Source organism: Mus musculus, chromosome 1 (assembly GCF_000001635.26).
Source record: "Mus musculus strain C57BL/6J chromosome 1, GRCm38.p6 C57BL/6J".
Lineage (NCBI taxonomy): Eukaryota > Metazoa > Chordata > Mammalia > Rodentia > Muridae > Mus > Mus musculus.
The window spans coordinates 74541876-74566228 of record NC_000067.6 but is presented as its reverse complement, the minus strand read 5'-3'; the positions used below and the strand labels follow the sequence as shown (position 1 = coordinate 74566228).

At 46.1% G+C, this 24353-nt stretch overlaps 2 protein-coding genes across 18 annotated transcripts in view; one reads left to right on the top strand and one right to left on the bottom strand.

Moving 5' to 3' along the window:
• Positions 1-251: 251 nt before the first annotated feature.
• Plcd4 (phospholipase C, delta 4) lies at positions 252-24254 on the bottom strand. Of its 17 annotated transcripts, none has more exons than XR_865222.3 (18): positions 23201-24253; positions 18261-18316; positions 17966-18124; positions 16826-17054; positions 15080-15209; positions 14010-14241; positions 11538-11739; positions 10142-10286; positions 8357-8509; positions 5736-5939; positions 4292-4387; positions 4006-4208; positions 3399-3515; positions 2606-2778; positions 1717-1852; positions 1048-1197; positions 862-969; positions 252-482 (listed from the first exon to the last, which is right to left on the bottom strand). XR_865222.3 is itself a non-coding variant. In XM_006495788.4 (18 exons), exons 2-17 carry the CDS (start codon positions 18280-18282, stop codon positions 863-865), a joined length of 2424 nt encoding a protein of 807 aa, XP_006495851.1. In that variant the 5' UTR covers positions 18283-18316; positions 23201-24252; the 3' UTR covers positions 252-482; position 862. The 17 variants fall into 17 exon arrangements, 14 of the variants coding, with proteins under 14 accessions (XP_006495851.1, NP_683739.2, XP_006495846.1 ...); XR_001783207.2 differs by having other exon boundaries at positions 4010-4174; XM_006495788.4 differs by having other exon boundaries at positions 4006-4174; positions 23201-24252.
• Usp37 (ubiquitin specific peptidase 37) overlaps positions 21943-24353 on the top strand; it is a 108777-nt gene continuing 106366 nt past the window's right edge. The window contains exon 1 of the mRNA NM_176972.4: positions 21943-22054. The gene's annotated coding sequence lies outside the window, so the exon portion shown is untranslated. The remainder of the gene's footprint in view (positions 22055-24353) is intronic.

Below are 24353 nucleotides of genomic sequence, written 5' to 3'. Positions count from 1 at the left end.
TTTCACCAGCAGTCAGAAGACTGGCTCAGCAGCATAGGGACTACAAGCATCAAGGCTGTATAAAGGCCTAACCGGGGAAGGCTATTACACCCTTCCTGCTCTTGCCCCATTCCTTATAAGCTTCTCTTCCATTCCCTTCTTACGCAGCACAAAGAGGAGAGCCCTTGGAAACGTCGTTTCTCTGCACCGCAAGCCCCCCCTTCTCTACTTCCCCTTCTTGCCCAACAATGACAGACCATACAAGAGCCAAATCGGACAGAGAAGCTCTATTTAGACCAGCTAAGGAGCAGCAGTCCAGTGGGGTCTCAGGGCTGTGCATTGTTCTCTAGAGTCACAGTTTTGAGTCAGGCATTCTTCCTCAACCTTTGCCTGGCAACCTTGATCCTTCATTGATCCTTTGGCTGGCTCTGGATTTTGAGGAAGTTGTAGGTTGGAAAGGATTGTGCATCTGTAGATTGTTCTTCAAGGCCCTCCCTGTGTTTCTAGTCAGAGATGATAGGAAAGATTAACAGAGAATCTGAGAATGGAATTAAGCCTAGGGCAAGAATAAGGAGTAAACTCTCACATAAGAGTGCACAAAAGGGAGGACAGGAAAGACTAAAGAAAGATTAGATTTACTTAATAAGGGCAAGGTATGCCAGTCAGAGCAGCTCACGCCTTTAATGCCAGCACTCTGGAGTCAGAGGCAGATAGATCTCTATGAGTTTGGGGGCAGCCTGGTCTATATATAGTGAGTTCCAGGACAGCCTAGGCTACATAGTAAGACGGTGTCTTAGGGGAACAGGGGTGGGGGACAAGGCAATTTAGTACCTTGACGTCTAAAGCCAATATATCTATTCACTCTTGCTGTGGAACACCCACCTCAGGGCTCATCCATATCCAGGTCTTCCTGCATGCAGGTGTATACAAAGATGGAAGCTGGATTGAGGCTAGTGCCATCTCTGGAGAGCAAGGATACATGTCGGTAGCCTGGAAATGGGCAGAAGAATTCAATCAGGAAGGGAGCCACAGTTGGGATATTGGCCAAGAGTCCAAGGTTTGTCTCACCTTGTTTCATACAGGTCCAAGGTAGGGTGTATTGGCCAATAAAGTTATTTCGGGATTTCCTGCTATAATCCTTTACCACAAAACGCAACATAGCAAGTTCAGGTACCTGGAGCCGGAAATAGAAAGTCTCCCCCCAGTATGGATTAATACCTGAAATGGAGATAGAAATAAAAGAACAGACTGACCATCTTTATTAGGCCCACACTGAAGTGCTTTCCCTGCATTCTCGTCTAATCTAGATGCCAATCAATATTTTACAAGTGAAGACACAGGTGCAATATACAGAACAGGGGCTAAAGAAATGGCCCAGAAGTTAAAAGCACTTGCTCCTTTTCCAGAGGTCTTGAGTTCGGTTCCCAGAAGCCATACCTGATGGATCATAGCTGCCTATAACCCGGTCTGAGGACTCTGATGCTCTCTTTTGGCCTTTGTGGGCACATGCAGGTGGTGCATACACATACACATAAATTAAAAAAAAAAAATCTTAGAAAAAGCATAAGAACTTTTCCCAATTTGTGAGCCTGTAAGGGAGGGCCAGGATTCCCTGGGTGATTTCACTGTCTCCCATGAGGGTGCAGAGTCCCATGGACTGCACCAAATGACCAAATGGAGGATGAGGTAGAAGGCAATCAGCAGTCTGGACTGATCCTTCCCCATGCCCAAGCTCACCATTGTTCTCCACATGGCTGGTCTCTTGCTCCTTTGTGTCTTCAGGAACACCATAGAGCTCTACTTTCACCAGTGGATCCACAACGGTTGTCTCTTTGGTTTTATCCACTTTGGGGAGTTGTTGGCCACTGATCACCTACAACCAGGACACAAACTTCATGAGTCTTTGCTTAGCTCAGCCTTCCCTCATCCAGCCCTCACACCTCTGAGAAGACAGGACTTGCACTAGAACTTCACAGTTTGCAAAATCTTGCATAGACAGTGTATTCTAGTTTCCAACCTAAAATTTTAAAGGCTTGAAAGTAGGCACACCAATTACAATTTTCTATAGTTCTTACTGTGCACCAGGAATTGTAAATAATTTTTTTTTCAGTTTTTCGAGACAGGGTTTCTCTGTGTAGCCCTGGCTGTCCTGGAACTCACTTTGTAGACCAGGATGGCCTCGAACTCAGAAATCCGCCTGCCTCTGCCTCCCAAGTGCTGGGATTAAAGGCATGCGCCACCACGCCCGGCTGTAAATACTTTTTAATGGCTAGTCCTTACAACCCTTTGAGGCAGGTTATAGAGAATTACCCTATCATACTGATGAGTTTACTGAGGTTACAAGTTAAGGAACTTGTCCAATGTTGCACAACTAGAAAGTGATTTGAAACTCGTCAGTTGGCTTCAAAGTCTGCAATTGAGTCAGGTTATCTTCCCTCTTAGGATTTATTTTAGACAGTCTCACTATATAGTTCTGGCCTGGGATTAAAGGTGTATGCTACCACTCCTGGTAGAGAATTCTCAACCAATCACACTCCTGTCATGTTGAGCCACCCCACCCACTGTTATACCCATATGCACTTCTATTCCAGCTCTTCCAGGTTCTTCTCAACAGTTTCTGTCATACCTGGACTACAAGGATCTGGGCCTTATAAAGACTAATTGGCCTCTCAGGATTGAATGAACTCTGGGTATCTCTCAGGAATTCTGGCTTCAGCACATAGCCAGAGCCACCATTCTGGCGGAAGAGCCCATCACAGATATCCATTGCACTTCCTGCAGTCTGCATATTCATAGCCACTGAGAATCCCAGGGGGAAAAAAAAGAAAAAGTCACCTTGGGAGTTGAATATGATGGTACATACTTGTAAACCCAGCACTCAGAAGGCAGAGGCAGGAGGACTCCCACAAGGTTAACACTGTCCTAGTCTACACATCAAGCCCCAGCCAGGGCTATACACCCTATTTCTCCTCCCTTCCCCCTCTCTCCCTCCCTTCCCCTCCCCCTCCTACTCATGCTTTCATATACATACACACTATTTTTTTCTCTGTGTCTCACACACATATACACCTAGGTATGTGTGTATTACATGCATGCACACACATCCTCCTTGACCTTCTAGCCCCTTTTCAGGGGACTTAGAGTGTAGTAGATATAAAGATGCCTATTGGAGTTAGGTAACACACTTGGAACACTGAGAAAGGACATAGTTTGAAACCAGCTTTGGCTATAGAACGGAGCATGGTCCTCAAATCAGTGTCTGCTGGATACATTCCAGTAGATAGAACCACGTTTCTCACCTTTTCCCCCCTAGTACTTTAAAACATTCCCCTAACCTCCACAGCCATTTTTTTCTAGGGAATTACCTCCCATCAGCTGATTCTCCACTCCCTTCCTCCCTGCCCCTGCTGCCTCCTCACCCATCTGGCAGCCTACATTCCAGTGTTCCTGGGGGTTAAAGTTGGATGAATCTGTCCTCAGACCACTGGGATACACGCGGCATAACTGTCTGGCATTGTGCTGTACAAACTCGTTGCCTGTAAAAGGGTATAGAGAAAGAGATGGATGCTCTGTCTCTAAGGTGGTTTTTCCCACTTCCCTGATCCCAAGAACCCTTTCTACTTACTTCACTATCCTTGAGATCTGAGGCTGGCTCCAGAAAGGTGACCACCTCCCCCAGATGTTCTTCTCCCTTGAGCCTTGTGCCCATGCTTCATTAACCTTTTCCTTTGTGGGCTGATAGCATAACTTAGTCAAGTGCTTGGCTAGCAGGCATAAAGCCCTGGGTTTGCACTGCACAAACTGGCAATGGTGGCACACAGTAACACCAGACTTGGAAGGTAGAAACAAGAGGGTCAGAAGATCAGGATGATCCTCAACTACTGAGCAAGTTTGAGGTCAGACTGGGCCACGTGAGACTATCTTAAGCCTGCTCTAAATTTCTGAACTCAAACTCTCTATTGCTTCCTTGTCCTGTTTCTTAGGACTTACCTTCCTGCCTGTTACCCATCCCACTTTTCTCCTGACCTGCCTCCTTGATGAGGTTCTTGGCCTTGGACTCAGAAAAGGATGAAATGTCATAGATGTGGTAGTTTTCTTTGGAATGAGTGAAGCTGCAGAAGGGGACAGTCCTCAAGTAGACAACCAGGGCAGATAGGTCTGGGCACATGATGGTTGTGGAACTCAGGAGAAGAAACTGGACAGGAAGATGGTATTGATTTTAACATGGTCTGGAGAGAGAGAAGAAGCTAGTGGCCATCCAACCTGAGCCTCTGCCCGCTGCCTCCCCACTGCAGTCTCCCCCCTGCCTCACCTGCTTTGACAAGAGAATGGACTCAGGAATGGAACTAGGAGCCTGGGCCATAACATGACCACAGATAAGCAGACAAGACATCGGACACTTCATAACCTGGGGGTGAGGATGGGAATAAAGGCAGTCTGCATATACTGCTCAGATCAGTTTTAATTCTGAGTTTGGAAGGTCGTTTCTATGCTACATCTGGGGAAAAGAGTCTTTATTATTTTTAAACAAAGAGGCATCAGTCTCCCTACCTCTCTTAAAAAACAAATGAACAATAATTATCTTTGGTCAACATGTATACATGATCCTTGCATGATGGTGCATGCCTTTAATCCCAGGATTCAAGAGTCAGAGGCAGGCAGATCTCTATGAGTTTGAGCCTAGCATGGTCTTGATAAGGAGGTTCAGGTCACCCAAAGATACGTATCGAGACTACCTCAAAAGACAAAACAATCCAAAAAGCACATGAATCCAGTCACATATGTCAAAGTATGATGGTCACAAAATCCACACCTGCAAGGATCTGAGGATGCCAGAGCTTTGGATATATCTCCTGAATTCCCATCGTCATCCCTAAACATGACAACAGACTTAAACACCACAGCCTCAGAACAGGATAAGTCATAAGTCAGCTGAGTAAGCCATGCAAGTGCACAAGAGAGAGAAATGCAGACTTCACACCTGGACCCTGGAGGCCCCGCCAACAGTACCTTTTCTCACTTGGCCTCCCCCTATCTGGATTGCTCCTCCTCACAAGTATTCCAAAACATTTTCTCTAACTAATCCATTATAGATGAGACTGAAGGCACAGCAATCAGTGGCCCAGTAACTTCTATTCAAGCAATAAAATAGCTATACACACACACACACACACACACAGAGAGAGAGAGAGAGAGAGAGAGAGAGACAGAGACAGAGACAGAGACAGAGACAGAGACAGAGACAGAGACAGACAAGTGGCATTCAGATTTGCCTTTAAGGAGTTTGTGAAGAACCAAGTTGTGTCCAGAGTCACTTAACTCCTTCACCCCTCCCTGCCATCCTTGTCTTCTTTCTTGAACTTTCCTCCTTGCCCATCAGGATCTATCTACCCTACCTGAAACACCCCATGCTGCTTGGACCCAGGAGAGAGCCAAGCAAGGGTTTCAACTAGGAAGGTTCTAAATTTATCCATTTTGAATAAGAAGCTTTTGTCTAAGATTTCGTGATCCATGAAGGTGGGAAGCCACTACACTATAGGTGTAGACAGCAATAGATGATGCACAGCATTGCTACAGCTGGTATAATGCATAGTGATGCAGTAGAGGCCTCTTTGAGAGGAAAGAGCATTTTTTTTCTTCCTTGGCTGTCCACCCTGGCTGGCTCTAGACTCTTCAGAAACAGGCCCTCTGCTTGTAATGCATGATCACCAAACGCCATTACAAAACAAAACAAAACCTTCCTAGTCCTGACTCACCTTCTTCTTCCTCTCCTTCTTGTTCCCAGCGGCCTGCCCCTGGGTCTCAGGCTGAGGTTGAGTGTCCAACTCAGGGGAGGCTGGGTCCAGATCTGGCCCCTCATCTTTCTCCAGCTCTTCTTCTTCTTCTTCTTCTTCTTCTTCCTTGTCAACTTCAATTGTTCTTAACTTCTTTCCTTTCACCAAGATCTTCCCCCGAAGCTGCTAGAGGACAAAAATAGAGACATGTCTACTTGTCTGTCTAAGTTCTTCCTGATTAACAACCTAAGTGTCTGATAAATGTGTAACTGAATAAATGACAGTTCTGCATGGTGTCAGCATAAAACAGCACACTAAAGAGCTATGAAGAGGAAAAGATACGGGACTGGGGATGTTGTCCAGTGGACAGCATGCTTGCCTAGTATGCCCAAAGACTTGGGTTCAAGCACTGCCTAACCTTGCCGTGGTGGTCCACAGCAGTCATCCCAGCACTTGAGAGGTGGAGAAAGGAGGATGAGAGGTTCAAAGGCCACCTGGGCTACGTGAGACCCTGTTTAAAAAACAACAAAAAAGTTGAGCAGTGTGGGCTCACCACTTGGGAGGCAAAAACAGGCAGATCTCTAAGTTTGAGGCTAGCCTGATCTACAGAGTGAATTTCAGGACAGCAAGGACTGTGTGGAGAATCCCTGTCTCAAAAAAGGCGTGTGAGGGGGAAGATATTCATGAAAATATACTTATGATATGGAATTTAAAAATAAGAACAGTAAGCTGGGCAGTGGTGGTGCACGCCTTTAATCCCAGCACTTGGGAGGCAGGCAGATTTCTGAGTTCGAGGCCAGCCTGGTCTACAGAGTGAGTTCAAGGACAGCCAGGGCTACACAGAGAAACCCTGTCTCAAAAAAAAAAAAAAAAACAGTAATCCCATTCATGTCCCATTCATGGTTTTTCTAATATGAATATGTATATAAATTAATATTAGATATATAATATATGTACATATATATTATATATATCTTTTAAAGATGGTGCTGGCAATCTGGCTTACTTGGCTAAGTGCTTCCCAGCATTTCCAAAGTTCTGAGTTCGGGTGTTGCAGCACATGCCTGTAATATTAGCACTTGGGAGGTGGAGGCAGGAGGAACAGAGATTCAAGGAAAGGTCATTCTTAGCTACGTGTAACAAGTTTAAGGCCAGCCTAGGCTTCACGAGAGCCTGTCTCAAAGAGGAGGAGGAGAGTCAGAAGGAGGAAGAGAAAGCAGAAGGAAGGGAGGGACTGGCAACAACTCAGAGTGTAGCCCAGCAGCACAGCTCAGCATCAGTGAAGTTTAGTGATGACTGAAACTAAATCCACTGGGCCAGCAAGATGGCTCAGAGAGTAGAGGCACTCGCTAATAGCCTGGTGATTGGAGTCTGATCTCCAGGACCGCATGGTAGATGGAGAGAACCAACTCCTGTTGATTTCCACACTTGTGTTTTGTCATGGCACATGCGCCACTGCCACCTCCTGCCTCTAAATAAATAAATAAATAAATAAATAAATAAATAAATAAATAAATAAGTAAAATAAATGTGATACTCTTAAAAATCTATTGATATATACTGTTATGAAAGTGGATAGAGGGGCTGGAGAGATGGCTCAGCGGCTAAGAGCACCGACTGCTCTTCCAGAAGTCCTGAATTCAATTCCCAGCAACCACATGGTGGCTCACAGCCATCCATAATGAGATCTGATGTCCTCTTCTGGTGTGTCTGAAGACAGTGACAGTATACTCATAAACATAAAATAAATAATTAATTTTAAAAAGGAAAGTGGGTGGGATAATAATGAGGAAATTTTCCCTTTTTCTAAATTGCTTGTAAAGCCTTATGAATTATAAACTACCAAGAAATATTAAGGGCTGGGGTCATAGCTTAGTAGAATGCTTTCCTAGAGTATAAAAAGCCCTGGGTTTAATCCCCAGCACCACAGAAACTAGTGTATGCCTATAACCTTAGTACTTGGGAAGTAAAGAGAGGAAGATCAGGAGTTCAAAGCCAGCTACATGAGATCTTGTGTCCACAAACAAACAAACAAACAAACAAAAAGAAAAGAAAACAAAATCCTCACCAACAGGCATATTAAAAAGCAAGATGGGAGGGGTTGGGGATTTAGCTCAGAGCAAGGCCCTGGATTCGGTCCTCAGCTCTGGGGGGGAAAAAAAAAGCAAGATGGGGGAGGCAGAGGCAGTCGGATTTCTGAGTTCAAGGCCAGCCTGGTCTACAAAGTGAGTTCCAGGACAGCCAGGGCTATACAGAGAAACCCTGTCTCAAAAAACCAAAAAATCAAAAAAAAAAAAAAAAAAAAAGCAAGATGGGGGCTGGAGAGATGGCTCAGTGGTTAAGAGCACCATCTGCCCTTCCAGAGGTCCTGAATTCCCAGCAACCAGATGGTGGCTCACAACCATCTGTAATGGGACCTGATGCCCTCTTCTGGTGTGTCTGAAGACAGTGACAGTGTACTCACATAATAAATAAATAAATCTTAAAAAAAAAAAAAAGCAAGATGGCCATTCTCAAGGTAGAAGGAGACAGGAATGTATAAAAGAGAGGCACGGTGAATGTGAAAGACTTAGTAGAAGCTGGCTGGGCTGCAGCGTCCCTACCTCTGGCGAGGGCATGCTGTCAACCAGCAATCCCTCTAGGGTGTTCCTCAGCAGCTGCTCTCCCAGGATCTCGGTCAGATGGTGTGCCATGGTCCTCTGCTGTTCCCAGGTGCAGTGGTTTTCCAGAGACAAGATGAGAGGGTAGTCTGATGACTGGCAGAGGAGAGGAGAGGAGACATCAGAACTATCAACTCCTATAATCTCCTACTCCAGGCTGGATTCCTAGGCACCCCCACTTGTAAGCTCCAATCAATATACTGGTTGCTACATCCCCCCAACCCCATCATGGAGTTCTGTGAGAACTTGGCTCTTAGGTCCATTCCTTGGGACAGAGTCCCACCTAAGGGGCACTGCTGAGACCCTAAGTCTTTTTTTTTTTTTTTAAAGATGTATTTATTTATTATATGTAAGTACACTGTAGCTGTCTTCAGACACTCCAGAAGAGGGAGTCAGATCTCGTTATGGATGGTTGTGAGCCACCATGTGGTTGCTGGGATTTGAACTCCGGACCTTTGGAAGAGCAGTCGGGTGCTCTTACCCACTGAGCCATCTCACCAGCCCCGAGACCCTAAGTCTTATACCTCTACCAAATCTGATCCAAGTCATTCTGAGGCCTTCTCAGTCTCCAGTCTCAGTGTGGAGGTCAGATTATCCCTCTAGCTATGAGTTCACAGTGTGCTTCTCATCTCTGGATTCCTGTTGTCCCTGAGCACAGCTCAGCCAAGTCTCTGTTCCCCTCCCCACCCTTCCCTACATATGTAAACAAGACAGTTTTAGAAGCAGCTACTAGAAACTATTGGCTGTTGCTAGTATGAATACTGTATGAATACTAATTATCACTAACAAACACAATACTTAATCATAGTAATCCTTTAATATTTGTCTGATTCTTTAGAGTTAAAAACTTCTTTTATCATGCTGGGCGTGGTGGCGCAGCCTTTAATCCCAGCACTTGGGAGGCAGAGGCAGCTGGATTTCTGAGTTCAAGGCCAGCCTGGTCTACAAAGTGAGTTCCGGGACAGCCAGGGCTACACAGAGAAACCCTGTCTCAAAAAACAAAACAAAACAACAACAACAAAAAACTTCTTCTACCAATTGGGCAGTGGTGGTGCACACCTTTAATTCCAGCACTTGGGAGGCAGAGGCAGGAGGATCTCTGAGTTTGAGGCCAGCCTGGTTTATATAGTGAGTTCCAGGACAGCCATGGCTACACGGTGAAACCTGTCTTTTTTTTTCTTTTTCTTCTTCTTCTTTTTTTTTTTTTTTTTTTTTTTTTTTTTTTTTTTTTTTTTTTTGGTTTTTTTGAGACAGGATTTCTCTGCGTAGCCATGACTGTCCTGGAACTCACTATGTAAACCAGGCTGGCCTCAAACTAAAGGCATGCACCACCACACCTGGCTGAAACCCTGTCTTAAAAAAAAATGGGGCTGGAGAGATTGCTCAGTGGTTAAGGGCACTGACTGCTGCTCTTCCAGAGGTCCTGAGTTCAATTTCCAACAACCACATGATTGCTCACAATCATCTGCAGTGGGGTCTGATGCCCTCTTCTGGTGTGTCTGAAGAGAGCAATGGTGTACTCATATACATAAAATAAATAAATAAATCTTTTTTTAAAAAAAGCCTATACTACCATAACTGGCTAAGAGTTTTAAAAAATATAATAAAATTAAAAAATGAAAAAAAAAACCTGCTTGCACTAACTGTCTGTCTGCCCTTTCAACCCTCACCATTTCCATTGCCCTCAGACCTTGTCCTTTGTAGTTATTCCCAACCTGGGGCTACTACCTGGAAGGCATATTGCGCGAGAGTTGCCAACACATCTTTGAATAGGATGCGAGAGGTCAGGGTATGCCCATGATAAACAACAGGCTCTCCATCAGGTCCATCCCACGTGTCCACCTCCACACAGCGGCACCCCCGTTTCAAGGCCCTGCAAGAACCCCAGACCCCCAGAGGCAGAAGAGGTTAAGGTGTGATCTTCTACCTAAAGAGCCACCTCTCCCTTCTCTGGAAAGAACACCGCTCACTAGCACTTGCCTATCCAGACCACTTCAAGTGCTATTTCCCTGGAGACATCTTAGTCCAGTGGGCCATGGCTGCAGCTCACATCTATCTCTACCTAGCCCCAGTTCATAATCCCCCCCTAGCAAGCCATTACACGCTACGTCACAGTATTTCCACTATTGTGGATTCTGCAGGCGTGGGCCTCTTTCTCTCCAATAGGACTGAACCCAGGATGCCATACATGTCTTACAACTTGTACCCTTCAAGCTACCCTGCCGCTCAGTTGCCAGTGCCACATATACTGTCTGACAACTCAGTCTCATCGTGACTAATCACAACAATGGCAACCGCCACTTACTAGCCACTGACTGATAGCTTGTGCCCGTTAGTCTTTGCAAGGAGCCTCACAGAATGGGCACCATAATTATCTATATTTCTCAGAGAATCATATGGAGGTTAATTCGCCCCCAGAACACCAAGAGAGCTAGAATTTGACTAAAGTGGATTGACTCCTGAGTGGATTTAACTTTGCACTCCATCGCCTTTCCTTTAAAACAACGGTTCTCAACCTGGGATCGTGACCCCTTTGGCAAACTATCTCCCAAAAATTTACATTATGAGTCATAACAGTAGCAAAATTACAGCTATGAAGTAGCAACAAAGATAATTTTACGGTTGGGAGCAACCACAGCAACGAGGAGCTGGATGAAAGGATCAAAGCATTAGGAAGGCTGAGAATGCCAGGCGTGGTGGGTGGCGCATGCCTTTAATCCCAGCACTCGGGAGGCAGAGGCAGGCAGATTTCTGAGTTCGAGGCCAGCCTGGTCTACAAAGTGAGTTCCAGTACAGCCAGGGCTATACAGAGAAACCCTGTCTTGAAAAAAAAAAAAAAAAAAAAAAAAAAAGGCTGAGAACACTCCTATCCCGTGTACTAGCTCAAAACAAGTATCAGGGCTCCTGAATTCTCAGACTTTCCTAGCTTGTGACAGAGAGGATTCCATTTATCCCTAGGATCTCATTTACCGTTCTGCTAATGCCTAAGATGGTCTCCAAGTGTCTCGGGTATCCAGGGACCCTAAGGCCGTAAGCTCTCTCTCTATCCCAACCTCTGCTATCTACCCCTTAGCTTCCCACGCTGTCCATCTCATGAGCAGGTCCCTCTCATTCCACCACGTACCGTATGTATCCTTCAACGCTGCTCTGGCCGCAAAGCTGGTCCCCCACTAGGTAGGTGTTGTGAGAAGAGTTAATGTAGTAGTGGCTCAGAGGCTGAGTCATATCCTGGTAGATAGGGAGGCAGTCACTGTTGAAGATGTTTCCATCCTTCGAGCAGAGGTACTTGAGGAAGCCATCCTTGCTCAGCACATGCAGCAATCGGCCTATGGTGTGGAAGGGTAACCATGAGAGTGAGAAGCTCTATCTAAGTGAGAGGGCCGACACACCCACAAGCCTGTTCACCAGCCCCCATCCCTTGGGATCCTGCCCCTTAGATGCCTATTCCCAGTCAGCAGATCTCAAATGTGCCACTTATTGTATCTGCCATTTAAAATGTTCCTTCTTTGATTGGTGGCTCACAGTCTCTGCAAAGGAGAAAGGGGATGAGGTGGCAAGGAGCTCTGCGAGGGGGGACTGGGAAGGAAGGCAGCATTTGGGATTAAAAATAATTAGTTAATTTTTTAAAAAGTTCCTTCTCATAGGCTGTTAAAGGAAACCATTAAGACAATTCTAGGCCTCAGGCTTTTCTCAGCTGTCTGGCCCCGCCCCATCTCTCTCTTTCTATGTACACTAGACTTGCCTCGAACACACAGAGATCTAAGTGCGGTGGTAAATACCTTTTTTTTTGTTGTTGTTTGTTTGTTTGTTTGTTTTCGAGACAGGGTTTCTCTGTATAGCCCTGGCTGTCCTGGAACTCACTTTGTAGATAGACCAGGCTGGCCTTGAACTCAGAAATCTGCCTGCCTCTGCCTCCCGACTACTAGGATTAAAGGCATGCACTACCATGCCCGGCTTCTTTCTTCTTCTTCTTCTTCTTCTTCTTCTTCTTCTTCTTCTTCTTCTTCTTCTTCTTCTTCTGCTTCTGCTTCTGCTTCTGCTTCTGCTTCTGCTTCTGCTTCTGCTTCTGCTTCTGCTTCTGCTTCTGCTTCTGCTTCTGCTTCTTTCTTTCTTTCTTTCTTTCTTCTTTCTTCTTTCTTCTTTCTTCTTTCTTCTTTCTTCTTTCTTCTTTCTTCTTTCTTCTTTCTTCTTTCTTCTTTCTTCTTTCTTCTTCTTCTTCTTCTTCTTCTGCTTCTGCTTCTGCTTCTGCTTCTGCTTCTTTCTTCTTCTTCTTCTTCTTCTTCTTCTTCTTCTTCTTCTTCCTCCTCCTCCTCCTCCTCCTCCTCCTCCTCCTCCTCCTTCTCCTCCTTCTCCTCCTCCTCCTCCTCCTCTTCTTCTTCTTCTTCTTCTTCTTCTTCTTCTTCTTCTTCTTCTTCTTCTTCTTCTTCTTCTTCTTCGTACTTTTTAAATGTATGAATGCTCTGATCCACAGGCCAGAAAGGTATCAGATCCCCTTATAAATGGTAGTGAGCCACCAGGTCCTCTGGAAGAACAGCCAGTGCTCTTAACCACTGAGCCATCTCTCCAGCCCCAGACCTGGCTTTTCACATGGATGTTAGGATCTGAACTCAGGTTGCCATGCTTGCAACCGCAAACACGCTTACTTATTGAGCCAACTCTCCAGGTCCCCAGTTGATCTTTCTAAATCTCTGTTTTATATAATAAAACTTAAGAATAAAGCCCATTTTATCGGGAAGGCTAAAACAAGACAAGAACGTAGGGCTGTTAGCACATTGCAGGATATTCAGGGAAATCCCAATGGATTGATGGTTTTCTATTTTTCAAAGCTGCTGTGACGACTAAATTAAGTGAAGGATGTGGAAGTGTTCTGTAAATAACTTACTATGGCTATAAACTCATGCTCTGAAGAAGATGGAGGGATGGAAATGAATCCATTAAGAGGAAAGTAATATTTTAGTTGTACTTATCAAATACCAGATAACAGCCTCATGACCGCCCCAGGCCTAAGCTGACCAGACTCCTGATTCAGGGACTTAAGGACTCAAGACTAACTTAAAGAACTTCCAGGAAGCTAACATTTAAAGGAACAATAGCCGTGAAACACAGGGCAAAAGAACTGTTGTGTAGGGAGGCGGTGGGAGGGAAGGATCAAGCGCTAGGTGAGATGGCTCAGTGGGTAAGAGCACCCGACTGCTCTTCTGAAGGTCCTGAGTTTCAAGTCCCAGCAACCACATAGAGACTCATAACCATCCGTAAGGAGATCTGACTCCCTCTTCTGGTGTGTCTGAAGACAGCTGCAGTGTACTTACATATAATAAATAAGTCTTTTTTTTGTTTTTAAGTTATAAGATAGAAAACCCCTTTAAAAACAAAAGAACCTCACACTCTTCTTCCTAAGGGACGAAGGCCTATCTCGGTCTTAACTGACAGGGAAGGGCTACTTTAGGTGATGGGGTTCAGTGAGATGATTAGGGAAGAGGCCAGGAGAGGGGTGAACTCAGCCTTCCCTACAGTGGGAGGAAACTCTGTGTCTGGGTCTTTGTTTAACCCCCATTCCCCAATCCCTCTGTCTAACATCTACACACTTAGTTCTTACCATTCTCAGAAGGCTCATAGCGGTCAATGAGTTCCAGAGCGAGGTCAGGAGCATGGTCTTTTTCTTTCTGTTCCTTTCTAAGGAAATCCACAAATTCCAGCAAGGTCAGCTTCTGTTTGTCAGATGAGAAGTCCTCAAATATTTCTTCAATCTCAGTGCGCTTAGTCAGGGCCTTATAGAACTGTACAAATTCTTCCGACCCCAGATCATCAGACTGGGTAACATCTGCCTCCTGCAAGAGATTTAGCAGGGCGGGATAAACGCTGAGAAATGGGTTGAACTTATTTGTCCTGTAGGGTTGTATGGCCAGTAAGTCTCGGGAATCTGTCTGTCTGTCTCTGTCTCTGTCTCTCTGTCTCGCTCTCTCTCTCTCTCTCTGTCACTGTCTCTCTCTAGCCCCTAACACACACACACACACACACACACACACACACACACACACACACACACACATACACACCCCATGCCTGGCTTTTTACACAAAGGCTGGAGTAGAACTTGAGTCCTATTCTTACGTGGCAAGCACTTTAGCAACAGGCTCATCTTCCCAGGTCCTGTAAGGGTCATCTTCCCAGGTCCTGTAAGGGTCATCTTAACATGTGTTTATGAAAGTCTCAGGGAGTTCCTGATTTTCACGTGGCTTCAAGTAAATAAAAGACAGAGTTTTAGCCCTGTCATTTAACGTGAGATGAAATTTTTGGTTTGCTTTTTTTTTTTTAAAGCAGGCTTCCTCTGTGTAGCCCTGGCTGCCCTAAAACTTGCTCTGTAGACCAGGCTAGCCTCGAACTCAAAGATCTGCTTGCCTCTGCCTCCCAAGTGCTGGGACTACCGGCATGAGTCACCACACCCAGGTCTTAATGTTATTTTTCTTTTCTAGAAATTATGACTCATCCTTCTAACAAGATTAAGGGGCCAGAGCCTCACTCCCCACGCAGATTTCACTGAGCTTATTACAGTAATGGAGCACACAGGAGTCAAGAAATGAATGCTACTAGGTGCGGCCAGAGACCTTCTGGTCACGAGAGGACGTGATCTTGCTAGCTCCTGCAAAGCCTCCCCAACAAACGCACCTGGAAAAGACTGAAGGCGTACTCTTCATCCATTTCCACGTTCATCAGAAGCAGCAGCCGTTGAGCTTCTCTGAAACTCATCCGGCCATCCTGGTTTCTGTCTGCTTGCTGGAACCACTCATTCAACATTCCAGCTCTGAGTCAAGGCAAAAGCTCGGTGTGTGTGCAGTGTGTGTGTGTGTGCAGTGTGTGTGCAGTGTGTGTGTGTGTGTGCTCATCCATTGAACCCCTCCTTCTGTCTTTGTTGCCAGTTTCTCTCCCAAAACAATTCATTCTCTACATAGTTTCTAGAAAAATCTCTCCTGAATATAAATCTACCTTTATACCTAGGATGGCCTGGGTGCCTGCAGATACCTACCTTCCTGTTGTCTACAGAAAGAAACAAATTCTAACACAGAAGTTAAGCTCCCCCTACCCTTGTGATCTGGCCCAGTCCAGCCTCCTCACTGTGTCTTTCTTTGTCCTTTTGCCCAACTCAACAGCTTCTTCCCCTGAACATCACCCGACCTGCTCCCTCAGTCTCCTTTCCCTGAACCCTTTATTTATGCTATCCTTTCAGCCAGGAGTGCCTTCCCACCCTCCTTCTTCAGGTTTCAATTGAACTACTTTCCTTTCTTTCTCTGACAGGGTCCCAGGTAGTCAAGGAAGAGTTTAACCCTCTGATCCTTGTCCTTCTGCCTCCTGGGTACTAGGATTACAAGCACACGTTACCATGACAACTAGATACAGTACTGGCGTCAAACCCAGGGCTTCACGCATGCTAGGGCAAGCACTCCATCAACAGAGCTACATCTCTGTCAAAATCAGATGCTATTTCTTCCCTGGCACTTTCTCAGAACACTCTTAGGTGGAATTAAGTATTCCTCTAATTTAGTATTTAAACTATTTACACAAATTGATTCTTTTTTTTGGGGGGGGGGTGTTCGAGACAGGGTTTCTCTGTGTAGCCCTGGCTGTCCTGGAACTCACTTTGTAGACCAGGCTGGCCTCGAACTCAGAAATCCGCCTGCCTCTGCGTCCTGAGTGCTGAGATTAAAGGCGTGCACCACCACACCCGGCACACAAATTGATTCTTTCCACTAACTAAAGTAAAATATATGGTCTCATTGATCTTGGTGTTCCTAAAACTAGGCACAGTGGTGGATACGATCTGGCTAATGAGTGCTGAATGAATGTATACATGCATGAAGTAATGCGCAACCTAGAAACCTCTTTTACCTGTATTGGAGGGTCTGCAAGCCACTGTGTGTGTGTGTGTGTGGGGGGGTGTATCAGAGGACAAGGTGTAGGAGTCAGTTCTCCCACCATGTGGGCTCCATGGATTTGAGTTCAGGTTGACAGGCTTAGTGACAAGTACTTTCTCTCACTGAAATATCTCACTGGGATACCTCAGTCTAGGTTATCTTGAAGTGAGTGTACACCACGGCACCCTCTAGGAGCTCCTTCCCAAGCCTGTGGTAGTGAATGCTTGCTCCTGGGATGTCCGTTTACTTCACAGGAGCAGCACCTTGCTTGCCCATCTTCCTCTCATTGGCCTTTCCTCCTATCCCAGGTTCTCAGTCTCATTCTCGGGCACTGACTGAAAACATCCATTTCCCCTTCAGAATCATCAGCTCTATACTTGGCCCCTGTCTCTCTCCACACTACCTGGATCTATTTCTGCACCCTCCCCACATTCCTTTGGTTCTGCAGCACCTGACTTCTTCAGCAGCCCCTGCCCACACCCTAGCGCCATCAGGTTGATACTGATCCATTTGCTCCTGGTGGTCCATGCTGGCAACAAGATCCACCAACAGCTGGAGTCCTCGCATCCAAATCTGGGCCTCTTCAACACTGTTGGCCACTAGGTCCAGGTTGGGGCGGCGCCCATGAAAGACAACGGTGAACCCTTGCTCCAGGGGAAACTCCTCCACCAGATAGCGCAACAACTCAGAATCCTGCCCCTTACGTATCCTCTCCACATCAGAGATCGAAACTGCCAGGAAAGAAGCAGATGGGAGCACTGAGGAAAGGAGTCTGACACACAATAGGGGAAAGGAATGGTGACCAAAACTCCCTTCTCCATGGAGACACAGAGAGCAGTTTCTAACAGCTGGATCCCAAAGGACATTCAGACAAGGTGATGGAGACCCAGTGAGTCAGGAGTTTTTGGGACTCCATGTTTTCTTAGGCAGCGCAGCAAGGAGGTTCAGCTAGAACTGGCTAGACCTGACTCCCAGGCACCAGCTGGCAGAGTGAAGACCCAAACTTAACCTCTCAGTGCCCACATCTTAATGAATGGATGGTCCATTCACAGCAGGTGGCAATGGTTCCCACAGGAGAGCTAGTGGGGCTGACAATTACACCTGCAAAATAGGTCCACCAGAAGAGTACAGTGCATGCCTGTTTCAGGCCTGAAGCTTTCCTCTTTCCAAGTACCTAGAGGGGAGTTAGAAGAATTCTTCCAGTCTCTACCTCAGCTCGAGGTGGTGTGGCTGGTGAGTATTGATTATGTCTCAAAAGCGGACTCTATCCTGTGATCAAGTGTTTAAAGGTACCATAATGAGCTTGGCCAACAGGGCTGGCACAATATTGGGCTGCATTTTGTGCTTTGAAATATTGTAATGGCTAATGTTCATAAAATCCATAGAGGTTTCCTGCTAGATGTTTCACATATTAGCTCGGCGAGTCTCTATAACTTACAGGTGGGTGCAGGTTAACCCCCATTTTGTAGATGAGAAACTTTAGTTCAATTAAGTAATTGTTCAAAGCAACTCAATCAGAAAGTGGCATAACAAGGGTTTTGATCCATATCCAGATGGGGTGACGTCATATCACAGTCATATATATATATTTCCTGAGAGACCTCCACCCATATACCCACCCACAGCTATCAATTTCACTCACAAGTGGGCTTGGGCATGCTTTCTGGTTGACTTCCATGCCAGACTGTCATGCCGTCATTCTGAAGTCTGAAGTATCTTAGCTTCTTCCAGCTTTTGGTCCTCACCTTGCGCATCATTGTGCCTTCTTGCATCAGCAGCAGGTCCTGATCAGTGGCTAGTACTGAGCCAGGAAAAGCAGGGACTTATTTACCCAGTGGGAAGGCTAGGGGGCCCAGAGGAACTCTGGAACCAGGGGCTAATCTCCTCCCATCCCCCGGACTTTCCTCCAAGACCTCTTCCCATGCAGGGGTACTCACGGTCTTGAATCTGAGATGTCATCACCCACTGCTCCACCAGCTGGTGCCAGAGTCACCTAACGGAACAAGGAGGAGCAAAGGGCTTTGGGTGAATCCTGGAGTTGAAGAAAACAAGAGAAAGAAACCCAGGCTCTCCTTTGTGGCCTGCATTGGGCGCTTTTCTCATCTGTTGCTATTTGCATTTCTGAGTTTGCTGACCCTGAGGTTTAACTAGGCTAAGAAACCTGTCTCAATTCATACACAGGTCGGAATTTAAAATAAGATACATAGATCTATCTTTGTTAACTAGTTTCCATGGCTGTCTCCAGGGTGGGCTAAAGCAGGGCATGTCCCAAACACTCTCTTGCTACCCTACACTCCTTGGGTAACATTGCTCCACGCCTTGCTCATTCCCCATGTCCTTGTTATTAGGGCGAGCCATCTTACTGCTGCTAACCTTTATGGGAACCTAGAAGCTGTCCACACCCTAGCTTTCTCTCCTCCAGGCAGGATTTCTCCATTTTTTTCTTCCTAGAGTCCTGTCTACAGTCTCATGTACACCATGCCAACTGCTAAAGAGCTAGGGCAGAATCTTTTTTCTTCCTTTCTTTGAGACAGTCTCATGTTGCCAAGGCTGGCCTTGAACTCCTGATTCTCCTGCTCCCACCTCTCGGGCTGGAATCACAGATGTGAGCCACTCTGCCCAGCGTCTGATTCAGCTCTTCCTCAGCTTATGCGGAAGCTGACGAATCTCAAAGCCTAAAGCACGAGTGAAGACCTAGCTTAAACAGAAACGAGCTCTAATTATGCATTTAACATTTGACATTTAATTATTTGACAGTGATAAACATGTAAAAGGAAACCTCGGGCTGGAGAGATGGCTCAGCGGTTAAGAGCACCGACTGCTCTTCCAGAGGTCCTGAGTTCAAATCCCAGCAAACCACATGGTGGCTCACAACCATCTGTGATGAGATCTGATGCCCTCTTCTGGTGTATGTGAAGACAGCTACAGTATACTCATATAAATAAAAATAAAATTTAAAAAATGAAAAAAGAAAACCTCAAAATTCTGGGAAGTAGCTGCCTGTGAAACATGCATGCTATCCCAAATTTAGGCACTCAGGGCTAGCCTCAGCCACTTAATGAGTTCTAGATCAACCTGGGTTATATGAGACCTGTCTCACAGAAAAAGAAAAAAGAAAAAAGAAAAACCCTCCAAATCTGTAAAGTGATTCTTTAGTCAGCATTCCATTAAAGCATCATGCAGTTTCAGGCTGGAGAGATGGCTCAGTATTTGAGAGCACTGGCTGTTCTTCCAGAGATGCTAGGTTCAATTCCCAACACTGATACAGTGGCTCACAACCATCTGTAACTCCAGTCCCAAAAGATTCAACATCTTCTTCTGGCTTCAGTGGGCACCAAGTGGTACATAGACATGCATTCAGGAAAAATACCTATATTCATAGAACCAATACATTTTAAAGTATCATCCAACAGATGAATAAGCAAGAGAATAATTTAAGATGTGATGTGACCTGTATAGCCACATAGCATATTAGAGCCCTAATTGCCCTCTCTGTCTGTCTGTCTGTCTGTCTCTCTCTCTGTCTCTCTCTCTTCTTTCTTTCTCTCTTTCTTTTCTTTCTTTCTTTCTTTCTTTCTTTCTTTCTTTCTTTCTTTCTTTCTTTCTTTCTTTCTCTCTTTCTTTCTTTCTTTCTAGGCAGGGTCTCTCCTTGTAGCCCTGTCTCTCCTGCAGTTCACCTTGTAGATCAGGCTGGCCTCAAACTCACAGAGATTCCCCCTTCATCTGCCTCTCGATTGCTGGATTAAAAGTGTGTGCCACTTTGCCCTGCTCTTCCGTCCATCTTTAATAAGAAGACCTATAAAGTCACCTAGTTAGGAGTAACTCTTTTTTGAGACAAAGTATTTCTCTATAGCCCTGGCTGTCCCGGAACTCACTCTATAGCCCTGGCTGTCCCGGAACTCACTCTATAGACCAGGCTGGCCTCGAACTCAGAAATCCGCCTGCCTCTGCCTCCCGAGTGCTGAGCTTCTACAGCATCACAGCTAGCAGTAACCCCTAAGGAGAGGATGAGAGTCACCGAGAATGTACCTTCCCTGGCTTGAAGACCTAGAGAGGGCACCCTAAAGGGGTAGAGGAGTGAGGGGCAAAGGAGAGAAACAGCTAGGACAGTTTTAGGAGGAGAATTGAGTATGTGCTCCTAGCTAAGAGCCCTCTGGATGGAAGAAGGGTCCCAAAGAGCTCCTTCAGGGACAGAAAGCATCTCTTTTTCCAGGTGTGGAAAACTATTTGGAATCTTCATATGGCTTAAAACTGCTGTATGAGCCGGGTGTGGTGGCGCACACCTTTAGTCCCAGCACTTGGGAGGCAGAGGCAGGCGGATTTCTGAGTTCGAGGCCAGCCTGGTCTACAAAGTGAGTTCCAGGACAGCCAGGGCTATACAGAGAAACCCTGTCTCGAAAAAACAAACAAACAAAAAAACCAAACAAACAAAAAATTGCTGTATGAAGACCAGAGGCCAAAGTAACAGGTCACTCTTAAATTCCTTGGTTGCTCAGACCATAGTGGGCTGAGGGTGACCTGAGATTGAAGTTTCCACCTTGTAGGCACAGGACTCTGTAGTTGGTCTTGGGATTGGAAGAAAACAGAATTACCTTCTCTGTTCCTGTGTCCAGGAACCTTACATGTCCTGAAACATGGGAAACCTGAGAACAGAGCCCAGGATCCAAAAACAGTTTCCCTAGCCAGCCTTAAAAAACTACTTCTTTCTTGTTGGGCAGTGGTGGCACACGCCTTTAATCCCAGCACTTGGGAGACAGAGGCAGGCAGATTTCTGAGTTTGAGACCAGCCTGGTCTATAGAGTGAGTTCCAGGACAGCCAGGGTTACATAGAGATATCCTGTCTCGAAAAACAACAAGCAAACAAACAAACTGCCTCTTTCCCCCCTGTCTAACCTGTCCCCACTCAAGAGCGGTGGTTTTAGCTTGCGTCTGTGTGTAGTATGGGCAAGAGTGTCAGCAGCACCTCAGGGAAGCCACAGTGTACAAGACCTGAGCTTCATGGAGGAGACTGAAGACCAGAAAGATTGGCTGTCCTGACAGGGTCCTTCAGTGACACAACTGCAATAGATTGCAGGTCTCTCTACAACCGGTGCAGAATTCACCAACTCTTCCCTTAGAAAGGGCCTTCTCCAGAAAGCATGTTGAAGGAAGGCCTGCGATCGGTGAGGGACACCGATGGTCTTTCTCTCCACTCCATTATCTTCTGGGTCCCCTACATACCGCCAAACAACTTCCTTTTCTTCCCGTTGTCTTACCTTTCCCATCCCATGTCTGACTTTTCTTTCTTCCTAGCTCATTCCTTTCTCTCTCACCAGCCTCTCTGCTCCCTCAAGTCAAGCTTTTTGTGTTCTCTTCTTAACCTTCTCCTCCTCCTCTTTCTCCATCACCCTTTCCTGCCATTCCCCTCCTTTATCTCCACTAATTCCCAATAGCCCTGGCTCTCAGCCCCTTTAAGGATTTCGAATCTACAGTCCAGGAGAGAGGGCACTTTCATTTGGACACTCAGTAACATGCCTCTCCTTTCAGCCTCATTTTTCCCTGTATCCTAGGAGACTGACTAAACAAAGTGCCCAAAGAATGTGTTAGAACCTAAGTGTTCCAAGTCTTGGTGTTCCCGCTAGTGTCTGAAAGGAAGGATGGTTACAACGGATGCAGGTGCAGTGGGGCGAGAAGAAACAGAGGATCTGGGAGAGGGGGCACCAGCAAGGACACAAAGGATAAAATTCTAAAAGTAAGAGAGATTGGGTCAGCCAGGCACAGTGGCAATCTTAACACATGGGAGGTGCAAACAGAAGGATCAGGGGCGTTCAAGGGTCATCATTGGCTATATAGGAAGTTGGAGGGTGGCCTAGGTTCAGGGTGGGGGGAGATTAGCACACACACACACACACATATATATATTTAGGATCTTGTACTTCCAAATAGCTTTATATGATCCTCGGAGTTTGGAAGTGTCAACACCAAGTGCCAATGACATTATAGTAGGAAGTCAGCATGTCTCAAATTTCTTTCTGGGAGGTAGGAAGGAAGAGAGCTATTTTGTCTATGTTCTCACTTCTGAGAAGGGTTATGGCTAACCTGTTTCATATAAAGTGGATAGGATGGCTCTGCTCAGAGGTCATAGCCCTTAGAATGTTAGAACTTTAAGGCTCTCTCAAGTCCAGAGACTTAAGCCTAGATCAATCATCTCCATGAGAGCGTTTTAGAATTTGTCAAATTACAGTTTCCAGGGATGAGGAGAACATATTTAGTGGGCACCCTAATAAGCAGTTCTGGCAAAAAGGCAACCTTGGGGAGCCCTAAATCCAAGTCCAGATCAAACAGTTGTCTGTGGCCTTAAAGTCCCATGGCATACAACCTGCTAGTGTACCAAGAACTTGCCTCGGCTTGTTAAGCAGGCAAAAACCAGAGCACAGAATAAACTCAAACCCTGACTCTTTCCAAGGTTATCTTAAAATCATCTCTTTATTACCACGAGTTCAACTGTCTCATGCGTTTTGAACACCCTCATTTGGTAACCCTCAACAGTCTCTTAATGCATCTTCATTGATGAGAATCTATTCTCATTCTGCCTCCCATCTTCCTGGGGTGGATTCACCTCTGAGACACAGTGGCTAGGGTCAGCACTCATTGCCCCGTACAGCTAAGAGGTTTCTCTATAAAAGGGTGATTGACACAGCTAGAAAGAAAATGGTTTTTAAGAGGCAGAGAGGATAAATTCGAGAGAACCAGGAAGGGGGGGGGGGAGTTCTGTGTAGCCTCAGGGTGGGAAAAGGAGCCTAGTTTAACCTAATACAGGTATGCATCTGTAGAGCTGAGTTAGGACTCAGGCAGGACTCAGCTTGGCCAGAGGTTGGTTAGAGCTCAGGGCCCTTACCGTAGGTAGGATAGTAATCTTGTGTCTGCGAGGGTCGCCTCCCGAGCTCCGCAGTGCTCTCCGCTGAGAACAAGACTCCTTTTCTCCTTTGCACTTGACTGCTTCCACCCTCCACTGCAGTTTGCTGCTGTAAACTGGCAGAGTTACAGCCAGAGAGGAGGAGTGGGGTGGGGAGAGGTGTGAGCGCTCTCCTAGGTCCAGCCTATCCAACTCTTAAAGGCCCAGGGCACTGGTCAACAGGAGGAATTGTGGGGGTGGGGTTGCAGAAAAGGATTAAGGCAATGGATTGAGGTTGATAGCGACGCATCTCTAGGGAGGAGGAGCCTGGCTGCCTTGTATCTTGATGCCTCCCCACCTGGACCCCTTACTGACCCCAATCCCACAATTGTTCTCAGAGTGAAAGCCAAGCCTGTTTACTGCAGTGTGCTGTGAATCACTGCTTTTCATTCTGCTCAGAGTCTGTGTGGAATACCGCTGTTTTTGCCCTCAATTCATCTGGCTGCTCTCCATGGTATCGCTTTCCACCAGCTTGCTCCTGTGTTTCTGCATCCTGCCTCGAAAGGGCAGTCAATCTGAGTCTGTAAAAATACAGGAGCTGAGCAAGACAGGGAGAAAGGAAGAAACAGTAGTTTGAAGGGACAGTATCTGTGCACACGTGTGAAACAGCTCCTGTGTATATGGTGGCTGCTTTTGTTTGTTTGTTTCTTGAGACAGGGTTTCTTGTGGCCCAGACTAACCTTGAATTTGATATGTTCTTAAACTTGATTTGTAGCTGGGGATGGATGACCTTATAGATCCTCCTGCCTCCACCGCTTGAGTGCTGAGACTCAGGTGTGCACCACTGTGGCCAGTTTAAATGGTGGTGAGGATGAAACCCAGATCTGTGTGTATAGTGGGCAAGTACTTTGCCAGCTGAACCACATCCTCAGCAACCGCCCCCACACACACCCTAATGTCCTCTTTTCTCTTGTAATCATTTGTTCAGTGACAGGATATCTATTTATTGATGAGGGAGTCTTGCTATGTAGCCTAGCTGGCCTTGAACTCACAACCCTGTTCCCTTATCATTCTGGCCACACATAATAAAGGTATGGGTAGAGATGAAGCAAGCTTACTCTATTCAGACTCTTTTAGGAAAGGCCACATCCATGCT